At 40.2% G+C, this 15,523-nt stretch overlaps 1 protein-coding gene across 1 annotated transcript in view; it reads left to right on the forward strand.

Annotated features, from left to right (window-relative positions):
• SLC4A7 (solute carrier family 4 member 7) overlaps window positions 1-15,523 on the forward strand; it is a 117,989-nt gene that overhangs the window by 83,111 nt on the left and 19,355 nt on the right. Inside the window, exons 14-21 of the mRNA XM_052641569.1 lie at window positions 549-682; window positions 1,838-2,083; window positions 3,893-3,998; window positions 6,680-6,841; window positions 7,573-7,686; window positions 10,114-10,275; window positions 10,417-10,668; window positions 14,945-15,013. Coding sequence (XP_052497529.1) covers window positions 549-682; window positions 1,838-2,083; window positions 3,893-3,998; window positions 6,680-6,841; window positions 7,573-7,686; window positions 10,114-10,275; window positions 10,417-10,668; window positions 14,945-15,013 — 1,245 coding nt within the window. The remainder of the gene's footprint in view (window positions 1-548; window positions 683-1,837; window positions 2,084-3,892; window positions 3,999-6,679; window positions 6,842-7,572; window positions 7,687-10,113; window positions 10,276-10,416; window positions 10,669-14,944; window positions 15,014-15,523) is intronic.

The following is a 15,523-nucleotide window of genomic DNA, read 5'->3' on the forward strand; positions in this document are numbered from 1 at the left end:
AAATGTGTGGGAAATTGTCTTTGGAAATCAATTTGAGAACAATAGGACCACGTGATATATCTTGTTCATCTATTTGAAGGAGTAGATTTTTTTTTGGAACACACTATCAAATACTTCAGATACTTTTTATTTTCTTAAATGAACTATTTTGGACATGCCAAAATATTGAAAATAATATATGCATCTTTGTCCTCCCCATGGGCTTCAGAAGTAAACCATGTTGTGTAGAGGGGGTTGAAGCCTCTTGAGTCTGTCTTCCATGTACCCCACTCTCCCTGCCTCCCACAGTGTTGAGCTTTAAATTAAGGTTGATTGCAAAAGTTCACCTCTAGTATGCTAAAACAAAACAATTTTGTAGTGTATTTAAAATATGCTTTTAATTTTCCTTACTTAAATGTTAAGTTTGAGATTTAAAGTTGTATTTGCTATATTTTTTTTAAACCACTTGATTAATGTTTTTATTTTGCAGGTGTCTTACATGTACTACAGTAGGTTAGAGATGTGTTCACGATGTATTACTGTTATTCATTTCTTCTTTCCTTGAACAGAGTGCAATAGAGTCTCTTTTTGGAGCATCATTAACTGGGATTGCCTACTCGTTGTTTGCTGGGCAACCTCTCACAATATTGGGGAGCACAGGTCCAGTTTTAGTGTTTGAAAAAATTTTATTTAAATTCTGCAGGTATGTAACAGCTCTCCACTTTTCACATGTGTTTACGTAAGTGTATATTATATATTATTGTATTAGCTTTAATTAAAAGTTCCCTGTATATTTATGAATAGCTGGAAAAGAGGCTCTGATCAGTGAGTGTATATAATATATATATATTTTAATATATAATTCTCAGTGTTTGGGACTACTGTGTGGCAGACACTCCTCTGGCTCCTGCTGCCACCCCAGGCACCTTGAGTATAAAGTCCGTGCGTTTGAGTCCTGATAAGCATGGCACATGAGGGACAATAAAAATCCTTTGTGTTAGCAGATTTCAGCCTAGTAAGAAGGTGTTCAATCTGAATTAGGTATTGTGCAGTATGCTGGTCTTATTAGGAAGTTTAGAAAGAGGTACGTCTAGGAGGCTGATGCTGGCTCTGCGGGTGGGGGTTGTTCACGCGCGGGGTCGGTGCAGGCCTCTGGCCCGTGGCCTCAGAATTTGGCCCAGCAGTACTGTCCCTTTTGTGAGAGCAAGGCAGCTGGGTGTTTAGCCTGGAACAGCTTGATGCTGTTACATGTTTGATTCACCTGATTCCTCTTGTTCTGGTTCTTTCTTCCCTGAGCAAGCTGATTCGGATCTGGCATGATACACACATAAACAGAGAATGTGGTGGCCTGACCTGTTTTAGGCTCACTTATTTGAAACTGAGTTGGAAAATGAGTCACACTGTGGGTGGCGCTGGTGGTGGCGGAGCTAGTGGTGGGGAAGGTGTGACGGCGGGGCAGGGGTGTGGCCGCCCTGTTCACACTGGAGCCCCAGGTCTGCAGAGAGGGCAGCACACATCCAGGTGTCCTGGAGGCCGGCGTCTGTCGCTTATGCCTCATAACTGGTTTCTAAAGTGAGCTCTTTGTTTTTAAGTACATATTGCCTGGTAGGTTTTCACTGTAGAACTTGTATAAGTAAAATATAACCGTTAAGTCTAATAACAAGCTAGTCTTCAGTTGAAGCAAAAAAAACACATAGAGCTTTCTCTGGTCATTATTTTGTTATTCCGTAATAAGCTGTCTTTTAGAAATCTCATGTTTTTGTACTGTTCTTACTGCTTATTATGGAAATTTTAAGTACCAGTACTGTTTGGTATGTATATGGTGATCGTGTCCACATTTACTTTTCTTTCCAAACAGAGATTACCAGCTTTCCTATCTGTCTCTGAGAACCAGTATTGGTCTGTGGACTTCTTTCCTGTGCATTGTTTTGGTTGCAACAGATGCAAGCAGCCTTGTGTGTTACATCACGCGGTTCACCGAAGAGGCTTTTGCAGCTCTCATCTGCATCATATTCATCTACGAGGCTTTGGAGAAGCTCTTCCATTTAGGAGAAACATATGCCTTTAATATGCACAACAATTTAGAGGAACTGACCAGCTACTCGTAAGTGTCTCTATTTCCCCTAATATTAAAATGTATTTCTGCAGACGTTTCAGAGCAAAAGAAAACAGATTTTTTTTTTTTTTTTTTGCAACATGATGCTCACTGTATATCAAGCTATAACTACCCAACTGGCAATACGGAGGTTGACTTGTTTGTTACAGGTGAGATCTTACCAAAGCGCTCAGTGAACGTAAATGTGACTGAACAAATTCAGTCACTGTTATTCCATGAAACAACTTGTCCAGGTGTATATATTTTTGATTTCATGTTTAAATTGGATTGGCCAATTTAAGTTCAGTTGTTTGGCAACTGCCCACCGTCTATTTAAATATTGTTCATGTTGTGCATTTTCATTAATTTTTGTGGATGTTACTTTAAAATATAATTTCAGTATACTGTTGTATGCTGTTTAGTGGATTATTTTCTTTGTGATAAAGCATGAAATGAAAATATTTTAAGACTCAAAAATAAAATGGGATTTGAGAAGTAATTATAATAGTTGCAAACGGTTGGCAGACATTTAAACGTCACGAAGGTTATTAAAACTGACACGTTCTGAGGTGGATGCCTGTATTTGCTGTCCTGCACACAGTTAATATGAGCTTGAGCCTACATTTGGTGAACTTTCAGAGAGGAAGATGGTGACCAAAACCCTTCCTCCTCCTGCCCCCAACCCCGTGCTGCCACGTCACACTTCTCCCCCACTGTCCTCCACACTCTCAGCTTTGATGGACAGAGGATGGAGGAGTCTGCAACTTCCCCTAAGATACTGACCTGTTTGAAAATATTAGCGACCCTTCGATACCAAGTCTATTTTGTGTCATCTTTGTTCTCAAACTAGTTATTTTTTTTAATGTAAGTTTTTGTCTTCTCTCTTTCCCTGTTACTCTGATCTTTAAGAAGTGTGAGCATGATTTTCATAGCTCGTGACAGCAGCTAGAGGATTGTTGCTGTGTGTGCAAGTCCTTTGTTCAGCTGACATTTTGTGGCAGACACTGTGTTGAGTGTTGCTTAATATTCATATCAGTATTCGTCATTTGTGTCTTTGTGAGTCATTCGTGTCATAGCCCCTTTTGTGTATGAAGAAACTGAGGCCCTTTAAGGTTAAAACTTGACTTGGGTCAGATAGCTAGTAAATGACAGAGCCTCCGTGAATCCAGAGTCCAGCCTCCCACCTTTTCTCAGACAGCTCACGGTCCAGTTGAGAATATTTTTGCTTGTGCTTTTCATTCTTTAAACCAATACTCAGAGATTTGTTTTCTCATGTGTGTGTCTCTGGCTCTTTCAGGCAGGTCAGATAGTTCTGGGTATGGACTGAATTCTGGCTAGCTTGACTTTCCTAGTGCTGTCCTGAAAAGTGAGGTTCCTCCCACTACTTTAAGGGTGACTCTTAAGATGAATAAAGGAATTGCTAGAATTCCTGGAATTAACAAGAGTAGAAGTTGTGCTGGTTCCCAGTGCCTCTTGTGTGTGTGGGCAGCGGGGTGGCAGCAGCTCCATGGGGTTAAGTGATGAGATTCAATGGAGGCTGATCATGTTAAATGTGATGCCTTCCCAGATTTTTAAAGAAAATAGTTCTGCCCCAAGGGATGTGTCCAACTAGCTGCATTAAGTAAGCATTTTCTTTATTTATGTAAGCCAAACTTCATTCCATTCCATTGTTTCTGAAATGTTTTCACTTTTTTTCCATGCATTATATTATAACATGGAATAAAGAAGCTAAAAACTACTCCGCTGTGTGACTGGTTTAATACAGTATAAACATGAAATTCAGAATCCTTAAAACCGTGTCCAATTCTGGTTTCTCAGATGTGTGTGTGTTGAGCCTTCTAACCCTGGCAATGAAACGCTGAAGACGTGGGAGGAAAAGAATGTGACAGCCCGTGACATTCCCTGGGGGAACCTCACTGTGTCTGTGAGTATAAATGAAGCGAAGGCTAGTGCAAGCAGTTAACCTCGTTCTTGAGCTTTTGCTGAGTAAAATGAAGTGAAAGTCGCTCAGTTGTGTCCAACTCTTTGCGACCCCATGGACTATACAGGCCAGAATACTGGAGTGGGTAGCCTTTCCCTTCTCCAGGGGATCTTCCCAACCCAGGGATCAAACCCAGGTCTCCTGCATTGCAGGCGGATTCTTTTTACCAGCTGAGCCACCAGGGAAGCCCAAGAATACTGGAGTGGATAGCCTATCCGTTCTCCAGTGGACTTTCCCGGCCCAGGAATTGAACTGAGGTCTCTTGCATTGCAGGTGGATTTACCAGCTGAGCTACATGGGAAGCCCCTTTCTGAGTAAACCTATGTTTTCTTTTTGATTGATGAATATCGTTTTCAGAATAGTGTTGTGTTGACCAAATAAGAATTATCCCATTTTAAAAAATCATATCCTGAAGTGAAGAAGCTGAAAAAAACGGAACCTGAGATCAAGGGAAGAGAGATCAAGATGGACTATGTTTGGCTTCCAGGATACTGAAAAAAAAAAAAAAGTGAAAGTGTAGTCGCTCAATTGTATTGACTACTGTAGCCCTCCATGCCCCTCTGTCCATGGAATTCTCCAGGCAAGACACTGGAGTGGGTAGCCATTCTTTTCTCCAGGGGACTTTCCTGACCCAAGGATCGAACCTGGGTCTTCTCTGTTGCAGGCAGATTCTTTAACATCTGAAGCACCAGGGAAGCCCTCCAAGATATTAATTATTGGAAAGATATGAATATGCTTTCGGGTTTCTAGTTCCTCTTGGATTCAGATGCTCATCGGCCTGTGGTTGCAGGTCCTGAAGTTAACAGTTCAGCAGCTCTCACTTGTCCTGCCTTCTGTTCAGTCTCTCTCTCTGGGACCCGCCTGTTCAGGAGATCGGGAATGCTCAGACTGAACCTGTTTACCTTGAAGAAACTAGTCTGACTTGAGAACTGAGAGAAAGAAAAGGAAGAAGAGTAGAAATGTATAATGAGCACCTACTGGGTGCTGAAGACTGTTACACACGTATTTTTGTATTTTGTTGGGAAATACTGTCCTAGCTCTAGAGTAGCTGTTTCGGTCACTTCCCAGGTTGGGATTTAGAAATAAAGGTGTCCAGTGACGCTAGCAGTATCAGTGAAAACCCGCCATCCCCTGAGCTGCCTACTCTGGTGCTTTTTATATCGTGTAAGCAATTGTAGGCCATTCCTTTCTCTCGTAGGGTGATAGTTAGCTCCTGAATATGCAGTTGGAGGGATTCCGTCTGCAGTGTTGCCCACTGGTCCTTGACATCTGCGCCGTGCGGTGCAGCAGTCACTGGCCACGTGTGTCTGTATTTAAGTGTACAGTAAACAGAGTTAAAAGCTGGGTTTCTTGGCTGCACTAGACGTGCTCCATGTGTCCTGTCGTGTGACTGGCTGCTGGCTGGCTGTATGGGCGGTATAGATTTATGACAGCTTACCAGCACGGATGGTTCTGGGCACAGTGTGGACACAAAGCACGGTGTCAGTAAGTCATCAGCTTAGAATAGTGCTGAACTGTTGTGTATTGAACAAGTAATTTTTGTTCTGAAAGAGAGTTAATAGAGGTGTTCAGATGAAAGTGATTTGTTAAAAAAATAAAAACAAAAAAACTCATTTCACGTTGAATAGGATGTCCTAATATTTCAGATTACTTATATGGTCTGTTCAGTGTGGGTTTTTTTTGATACCCAATAGGGCCATGTTACGTTTCTTTGTATAGCTGTAGCTTTTATTTCTATGATCCATGTTATAAACTGTAGGGTTACTAATGTTAGCACACAGAAATTGAGAATAATGGATTCTCAGTTTGGCTATTGAGAATACATCAGTGGATTCTCCTTTGGCTGTTTTTTTGTTTCAGTAAACCTGATTTGTTATGTTTTGAACATGAATCTCATTAGAATATAAGTAAAGAGAAAAGGACCTCAGTTGTTTTCGTTAATCTCTGGTTGTCTTTCAGTTATTCTTTTCCCTCAAAAGGAAAATCAAGTCAATATATTTCCATAATTGTGCTATATTATTTATATTATTGATTTTATTAATGGGAATATTTCAGTGGTTCACTTTACTGCTTTAATCTCACCTTTAGAAAAGTCAGAAAAAAGTCAAAAAAGCCAAACACAGTTTTTACTGTTGAGTTGGATTTAGTATTATAGCCATCTCTTATTCAGCATTGTAAAGGCAGAGTAGTAATTTTCTGACTTTTGATTTTATTTTAAGCAACTTGTTCAAAAATAATGGAAAGCTAGCAAAATTGCTGACCAATGACACAAACAAAATATTTGGGAATTAACGCTCAGTAGATAAACCTTTCACTAAAGGAAATAAAGAGTTGAAAGGAGGGGGTGTCTGACATAGTAACTTGACAGAATACACTGTTGCATTTCGGTGATTTCTAAGGCGCACAGGTTTGTCAAATCATTGCCTCTCTGAACTCAAGATATGTTTAAAAATTGATTGTGTTTTAACGTTGACTTGATGGTGAGTTTTTCTAAGTGAAACAAAATAATGGCATGTCTTTTGATAAGTAGCATCTTACAGTCAAAGAAGCTCCTCATTAATTTATTGGATCTCTGAGAATCCCCTTTATCCCTCCCTTTTCTGTTTTTCACCCCTTTTTTTCAGGAGTGTAAAGTCTACCATGGTACATTTGTAGGATCAGCATGCGGTCTCCATGGACCTTATATTCCAGACGTGCTCTTTTGGTCTGTCATCTTATTTTTCACAACGTTTTTTCTGTCTTCATTCCTCAAGCAATTTAAGACCAAGCGCTATTTTCCTACCAAGGTAATTGGGGTTTAATTTTGGAGTTCTTGTAATTCTCATGTTTTTAGTTTTCATTTCCTTGATTTATTTCAAAACAATAAGATACTGTTTCAGGTTAGTAATTTTATGTCAAGTAGCTGTAAGGAAATTATTCACAGTGAAAAGTGTAGCAGACGGACATGTGGACGTAGGGCGGAGGAGGAAGGTGGGACGGACTGAGCGCAGCACTGACATACACACCGCCACATGTAAAACAGATAGCTAGTGAGAAGCTGCAGTGTACCACGGGGGCTCAGCTCAGTGCTCAGCTCAGTGTACCACGGGGGCTCAGCTCAGTGTACCACGGGGGCTCAGCTCAGTGCTCTGTGACGACCTGGAGGGGCTGGGTGGGAGGGAGGTGCAAGAGGGAGGGGGCGTACTTGTATACTGGAGTTAATTCACTTCATTGCACAGCAGAAACTAAGACAACATTGTAAAGCAATTATATTTGAACAGAACTTTAAAGGTGTGTATTCCCTGTCTGAGCTAACAATAGAAAGACAGTGGCATCAAGGGACGTGATAGGTTAGTTGTGAAATGCGTTTCTTATCTTTTGTAGAAAATATTAGTTATAAATGTGTTTCACTGATGCATCATCACTAATTAAAAAACTCATTCACACTTTCTAGCGGCATATTTAATCTGTAAAGGATAAGAATTATTTAGAAAGGACTGATTTCTGTGTCTGTGCTAACGTAACCCCTTTCACATAGGTGCGATCGACAATCAGTGACTTTGCTGTGTTTCTCACCATAGTAATAATGGTTGTAATTGACTACCTTGTAGGAGTTCCCTCTCCTAAACTTCATGTTCCTGAAAAATTCGAGGTAAGGATTAAAACACTTGGCTATTTGTTACTGGGAAATACCAGACTACTTTAAGATACTGCCTCCTGGGTAATTATTTTTAAAATATGCACTTTCTCTGTGAAGAGCTGATGCTTTGAAAGGAAAGATTATATATACGTTGCACAGATATAAACAATGACAAGATGAACGGAGACAAGTGAAGATATTGAGGAGATAAGCGAGAAGGTATCAAATCGAGCCCATCACAGAGAGTGAGTAGAAATACTCATAGTGAGGAGACCAGTGTCCTGCCCTCATAGCTGGAGTTCATGATACCCTCTCCAGGTGAAAGAAACATTCTTTATTGCTTTGTGAAAAAGTAACTCAAGCTTGAATTTATAAGAGTAGCAAGGGGATCCTAATTTAAATTTCTAGAAGAGTGATTGAGACATCTGACAGTAATTGGAAAGTGTCTTGTAACATTTTTCAGCAGAATCAAGAAATAATTTTTTTCCCACAAGAAAAATGGTGCGTAGTCTGAGGAACCATGAACTCTTTGGTTTCATTAGAACTGGAAATCTTTTGTATTGTTGTTGTTGTTCAGCCACTCAGTCATATCTGACCCTTTGCCGACCCCATGGCCTGCGTAACGCAACATCTGATAATTATTTTCCCTTCTAAGTTGGAGATGGTAGGTTTTGAATAGTTTCTGGAAATTTTTAATAGTCAAGTATTTGTGTCATTGCGTGTATTTACATTTAACAAATTATATGACTTCTTTGAGAAGCAGAAAATTTAAAGGGGATTAGAAATAAGGAATATAATGAAGATAAATTTAGTCTGTTTTCTCTCTCACTGGGGTTAAAAAATAGATCATTTTTAAACCTGTGCCCTCTAAAGTAGAATACATCGTGGAAAATGATCCTCAAATTATATGGATCTACTCATATTTTATCTAAAAATTAGAAACATTAAACTTTATAATATTTATGATGCAAATTTCACTATAAAGATAATTGTTAGTAATGTAATGCATAAGTGAATATAGAATCATTTGGGTAAATAAATGTCTTTTTGTTGCTAAGAGTATATAAGCTAAAAAGTTTGGAGACCTTTGTTTAAAAGCATAGATATTGAGCCACTAAAACTTTTAAGTCATTAGATATGACTGTATCTAAGTCATTCTGTGTTTACCAAGTCTTACAAATTGACAAAACTGTAAATTATATTAATGTAATTTCCTGTAATCCTGGTCCCATTTCCTTATTCTGGTTCCAAATATATCTTTGTTACTCATTTATCTAGCTTTGAAGTATCAAACTGATTTCAAGGGTTATTAAATATACTTGGGGAAATAAACAGTTAAGAATATATGCATTATATAGATAAAACATTTTTATCCATGTGCAGTATTGAATGTGAAGCATTGTCACGTGTATCCGTGTGGGGAAATGATAATATTTGAATTTGAAACTGTTTTAATTTCCCTTTTATGTTGACAAATGTTTTCTTGTAGAAAAAAATGGGCTTACTATAAAGGCTAAGTAATAGAAATATATCCAATACCCTCCAAGAATGCTAGATTCTTAGGAGCTTTAAAAACGTTTCATTATAAAGCAGATTTTATGCTACAGCATTGAAATATGTTAGTGTCTGATAACGTGTCAGGGTTTTGTCAGTCCCTGCTTTGGAAGAACAGTGGCCTGAGGCCCCGTGGGGACTGAGCGCTGCCGCTGCCACGGTGACTCGTCTGTAGGATCTTCCGGGCAGTTTGTTAATAGTTTGAAGAGTGGCCTCGTAGATAGTCTGACCTCACTTTATATGGAGTGGATAGGCGTGTGCTGAGATGGAAGTCTGCTTCACTTACCTATTTCTGCATAACAAATCTCCTAAAACATCATATCCTTAAACAACAGTTCTTTTTGTTCATAAATCTGTGGTGTTGGCCCTAGGCTAAGGTGGGGGTGGTCTGGTCTCCTGGTGAGGATCTTTGGGTGCCTGCTGTCTTTACTGTCTCGGTGGGGGCGTGTCTAGGAGCTCAGCACAGAGGCTGAATGAAGGGACTGGTAGCTGCCTCCTACCCGTCTCATCATCCTGTGTCTCATCCTTAAGAAAGCTCATCCAGGCTTACTCAGAGCTTAACCCCGGGGCTCCAGGAGGCTAGCAAAGCAGCAGCAAGGTCCTTCCAGGTCAAGACGCAGGATCACAGGGTCACCGTGGCCTTGTTCCCAGGTCCAAGGGGAGGACGTAGATTCTATCTCTGGATGGAGAGGGTGGCTCAGTCATGTGCGCAGGGACCTGCCTCGGGGACAAGAAAGTCCCCACGAGCGTCTCTGCAGATAATTCACGACAGAGTCCAGTGTCCAGTTCTTTCCAACGCCTTGGCATTTCTTGAGGGTAGACGCAGTCTGTGCTGTTAGAAGGAAACTTTTCTTTCTTCCTTTGAATTTTTCGATGTTTTAACAGCCTACTGATAAAAATAGGGGCTGGATCATAAGCCCACTGGGAGAGAACCCTTGGTGGACCTTACTAATAGCTGCCATTCCGGCTCTGCTCTGCACCATTCTCATCTTCATGGATCAGCAGATTACAGCGGTGATCATCAACAGAAAGGAGCACAAGTTGAAGGTAACTTTCAGAGTGTGTCCCGAGATTTGTTTCTTTGAGTTGGAGGTGGTGAATGTGAGTTTCCTCTCTATGAGTAGTGCAGACTTTGAACCTGAAAGAACAGTATGTGCTGACGGATCCTCGTGTGGTTCCCCTTTTCAGAAAGGAGCCGGCTACCACCTGGACCTGCTCGTGGTCGGTGTCATGCTGGGGGTGTGCTCTGTCATGGGCCTTCCGTGGTTTGTGGCTGCAACAGTGTTGTCAATAAGTCATGTCAACAGCCTGAAAGTGGAATCTGAATGCTCTGCTCCTGGGGAGCAACCCAAGTTTTTGGGCATTCGTGAACAGCGGGTGACAGGGCTAATGATTTTTATTCTAATGGGCCTGTCTGTGTTCATGACTTCAGTACTAAAGGTAAAATCTCTTTGTTACAATGTTTTAAAAATCTTTTTTTGTCATAAAATTTATATTTGGTGGTATGAAAATGAAACATTAAAATATCTAAAATAGTTTCATTTCCTAGAGTTTACTTGGAAAATAATATTTTGGAATGGTAGTTGCTATGGTTAAGCATCAGGGTTACATTGTATCCTTTTGAAAAATAATGTGAAAGGGTACTATTAAAGACTAGAGTTTTGGAAGAAGTTCATCTGTGGCTTAGTTATGATCTAAAGGAAGAATATACCTAGAGAATTTTATAAGCATATTAGAGGAAGTATTATTGAAAGGTGGATGAAATAGTAATTTAACTGAAATGTAAAAAAGAATACTGCTATTAATTGAATTAGTACATTCTTCCTGATGAACTAAATGAGATATAAGTAGTACCACTCATATCTTTTAGTCACATATGAGATTTACTATACATATTCTACTGAATCTGGTAATTTAACAAAAAACAGTCATAGCAAATATAATCTGGTATTTTCTGTTCATCATGAAAGAGCTCAACTCCATTATTTATTTGTTTGTTTGTAAACTATAAATTACAGTACAAATGTGGAGCATTGTACGCATGTGTGTTACGAATTAACTGAAGAAACTGTTTTTAGTACTGGAATTCTTTGGCCTTCTTTTGTGGAGCCAGCTAATTGGCCAAATATTTGTTGAGTACTTTCTGTACTGTTAGTTACTGAGGAAACAGTAACAAATAGGACAGTGTCTGCTTTGAAGAATCCGGCAGTCTGGCTGGTGAAACAGATAGACAGCCGGGCAGTTTCTTCATGGTGGTGAGTGTCTTGTTAGAACTGCAAGAGACGGGGAGAAGCGTGCGGTGCCGTCTTGTGTGAACGCTGCCCCCTGCTGGCCAAGGTTGCCCTTTACGTGTTTTTTTTTTTAGTAGTTTCAAACATTTTAAAGTATTAATTGCATATAAGCAGAAAAATTCAAGTAGAATATCAAGAAAGCTCTAAAATGAAGAGCTTGTTTTCTCACTTTCCAAAAGCAACTCTCTCCATGTTAACTTTTTACTCCTTTGTTTTTTAAGATATTTTGTTAGTCAATGCCATTACGGTTCTACATACTTTTATAATGTTATTTCTAACTTGATTATCTTTAATGAAATAGTGAAAATAGTAACTCTCACTGCCTAAGAGAGTGATTCTTAAAGGCTCGCCCAAGGACCTCTGTCTGGGGTTGCAGGGGCCGCGCTTGCCCAGGTTGTGCGCCTGTGTGAGACGGGGTTGTTTTCACGGCCTTTGGCCAGAACCGTGTAGGCAGCACGCTGAGCTAGACGCAGGCGTGAGAGTGGGGTCCTCTGTTACCACCCACTGAAGGATTTACAGGGACACGGAGGAGTGCTGCTCTTCTCGCTTAATCTTATGTTCTTTGGAAATGACAGCTTTCCAGTAAAAGTATATTCTTTATATTACCTTGTAAGGTGTTTATTATTTTGAAATGAACTAAGAATAACTATTTAAAAGTTTTCTTTTAATTTCTAATGTGGTATCTATTTCCAGTACAACTAGCTGCTTATCTATTTATGTATCTCTCTAAGTATAGAATCCACATAGGCAAAAATATTTGGGAGGAGGGTCCTCTGTACTTGTTAGGAGTGAAAAAGGGTCCTTAGACTAAAAAGCTTGAGAGCCTCTGACCTGAGGTTATATCTTTCATGGAGATTTACCCCCACATCCCCTTTTCCCTTTCATCACTTGTTTTTTGGTTGGCTACATTTTATTATTGTAAAGGTTGCCCACATCTACACTCTTTTTCCTTTTTTTGTAAGTTAAATTATAGAAATGTAAACCTTCGGGGGATGTGTAATCAGTGTTATGATATAAAAATACTCACCAAGGACTAAGCAGTGAGATCAGCCTGTGTGGAGGCAGAAATATACCTCATTTCCCAAGCTCCTACTGTTTTAGAATAATAGCCTGATAAGTTTTCTTAATATCTGTTAACTTCTCTTTTTAAAAAAGCACATGTTCCACTTTTTCTTGTATTGCTAAATTTTTTTATAATGCTAAAGGAACTCCTTGAGTAATTTTTGGATGTATGGTACCATAATTAGTGAACTTTCAGAGTTCTTACATATTTCAAATTCCTCTCACATTTGTTGAATAGATGGGTATTCATTTCAGGGTTCAAGTGTATTTTTCTTTGAGTCTTAAAGTTGTTGTTGCTTGAAGATCAGTGGTTCTGATAAGAGATCTGATGTCTATTTGGTGTTTGTATCTTCAGAAGCATTTTTTACCACTCTCAGTTCAATTCAGTCGTTCAGTCGTGTCCGACTCTTTGCAACCCCATGAACCACAGCACGCCAGACCTCCCTGTCCATCACCAACTCCCGGAGTTTATCCAAACTCATGTCCATTGAGTCGGTGATGCCATCCAGCCATCTCATCCTCTGTCGCCCCCTTTTCCTCCTGCCTTCAATCTTTCCCAACATCAGGGTCTTTTCAAATGGGTCAGCTCTTCAAATCAGGTGGCCAAAATATTGGAGTTTCAGCTTCAACATCAGTCCTTTCAGTGAACACCCAGGGCTCATAGTGTTTTGCAATTTCACCGTGGTACTTAGGTAGATAGATAGGTACTTTTTAGTTTACCCTGCTTGTCTCTCTGTGCATCCTTTTACTCTGGAAACTTGGGCCTTGACTATGTGAATATTCTTTAGCTGTTCATTTCCTCTTCTGTTTTCTCTTAGATGTTTTTTCACTTTCAAGTAGACAGATGTTACACCTCCTGGATACATAGTTACATTCCTCCTCTCTACTCTCACTGGTAAAATTTCCCCTATTTTCCTTATCATTTTAATGATCTCTTTAGTCTTGTCAAAATCATTATTCTAAAATTCTTTCAAATTATTTTGATAATTATGTCTTTAATTTCTTTCATTCTGGTTATTCCTTTTTTCCTAGCATTCTAAAGTTGCTTTATGCATTAAGTATTATCCTGGGGTTCCCTGAGGGTGCTGATGAAACTTTTGGCGTGTTTTCTTGTCTTCCGCTGCCCTTAGTTCAGCACATACCAGGCTGTGTAGTAGGGAGTGAGCATGACTCTCCGTTGGCTGCCGGTTAGGTCTCCTTTCCTCAGTGGGCTCTCCCTGGGTGAGTGTGACGTGGTGTTTGAGTCAGTGTTGCTGGCCTTCCTGTGGAAGACCTGGACATGGGCTCGTAGGCAGTTTGGGATCCCACTTCCTGCTGAAGTAATGAGAACATTCTTTTGGGAAGTGGTGTTTATTTATTATACACATTCAGTAAATGGCACTGCTTAACAGTCCTTGTAGGGGTAGTGACAGTGATAATCATGGCTAATACTTTTTGAGTGGTTTAATATGTACCTTGTGCTTTTCTGAGTATTCTATGAATTTGAAGTTTTTAACCTTCAAGCCAATCTGACGCAGAAGCTAAAAGAAAGAGAGGTTAAGTCTCAGTAAGAGGTTAAAAGGGCTTTTAAGCCAAATAGTCTGATTGTGGTGCCTGTCCTCTTAACCATGGAACATAGTCCCTTCTTAGAAGAGAGCATTAGAAGATGATTCTTCAAGGTTATTGTATACTAGCGCTTTTCTTGTTTATAGAAAAGTTCAGTGTCATGACTGAAGTGCGTGTGATCACCATTATCACAAGTGTCATCACTGACTGCGGAGAAGGCAATGGCACCTCACTCCAGTACTCTTGCCTGGAAAATCCCATGGACGGAGGAGCCTGGTGGGCTGCAGTCCATGAGGTTGCTAAGAGTCGGACACGACTGAGCGACTTCACTTTTATTTTTCACTTTCATGCATTGGAGAAGGAAATGGCAACCCACTCCAGTGTTCTTGCCTGGAGAATCCCAGGGACGGGGGAGCCTGGTGGGCTGCCGTCTATGGGGTCGCACAGAGTCGGACACGACTGAAGCGACCTTAGCAGCAGCATCACTGAGTGTGAAGCTCAGTCGTGTCTGACTCCGTGTGACCCCACGGACTGCAGTCCTGCAGGCTCCTCTTTCTGCGGGACTCTCCAGGCAAGAAGACAGCAGTGGGTTGCCGTTTCCTCCTCCAGGGGATCCTCCTGACCCAGGGACTGGACGTGCATCTCCTGTGTCTCCTGCAGTACAGGCAGATTCTTCACCAGTGAGCCATTGGGAACTCCCTGTCATCACTGAAAGATCTTTCGAATCTACCTCATAGGAACTCACAGTGTTTTTATGTGTCGTTTATGTGAAATTGCTTTAGTTGCATGGTCTCTAATTGTGGTCATTTTACTTCCAGTTCATTCCAATGCCTGTTCTATATGGTGTTTTCCTTTATATGGGAGTTTCCTCATTAAAAGGAATCCAGGCAAGTCGCAAGCATTTAATGATTTTGTAGAAAAACTTAAACATTGTACATTTTCAAAGATTGTTTTTGTGATGGTAGTGATGTACTCTCATCTTTGATATTTTGGCAGATTAACTATTGACTTTAAGTCCACATTTTCTAAATAATTATTGTTGTACATTTTTTTCCCCTGAAAGTGACATCATGACCTATGTCCTTACATATTTTAATGGAAGCTAATGAAAAGTAACTATCAGTGAAGGCTAATATAGTAAGAGGGGGGATTAAAAGGATTGGAATGGGGGAAAAAGGGTATCTCTGGCATGTTGGAACAGCAGTTTGAGTTGCTGAAAAAGAAATGTAGATATTAGTTTTCTATAACCATGGCAACACCTGCCGTTTGTGTGGGGCAGTGCAGTTCATAGAGCCTGGTACTGTTATCCTCAGAACAACCTTGGGAAGCAGGGAAGGAAGAAATGCTGATTTTGTAAATTGTGACGCAGAAACAGACTCACTGGAAGCTTTTCACTG

The sequence above is a fragment of the Budorcas taxicolor genome, chromosome 1, assembly GCF_023091745.1.
Source record: "Budorcas taxicolor isolate Tak-1 chromosome 1, Takin1.1, whole genome shotgun sequence".
NCBI lineage: Eukaryota > Metazoa > Chordata > Mammalia > Artiodactyla > Bovidae > Budorcas > Budorcas taxicolor.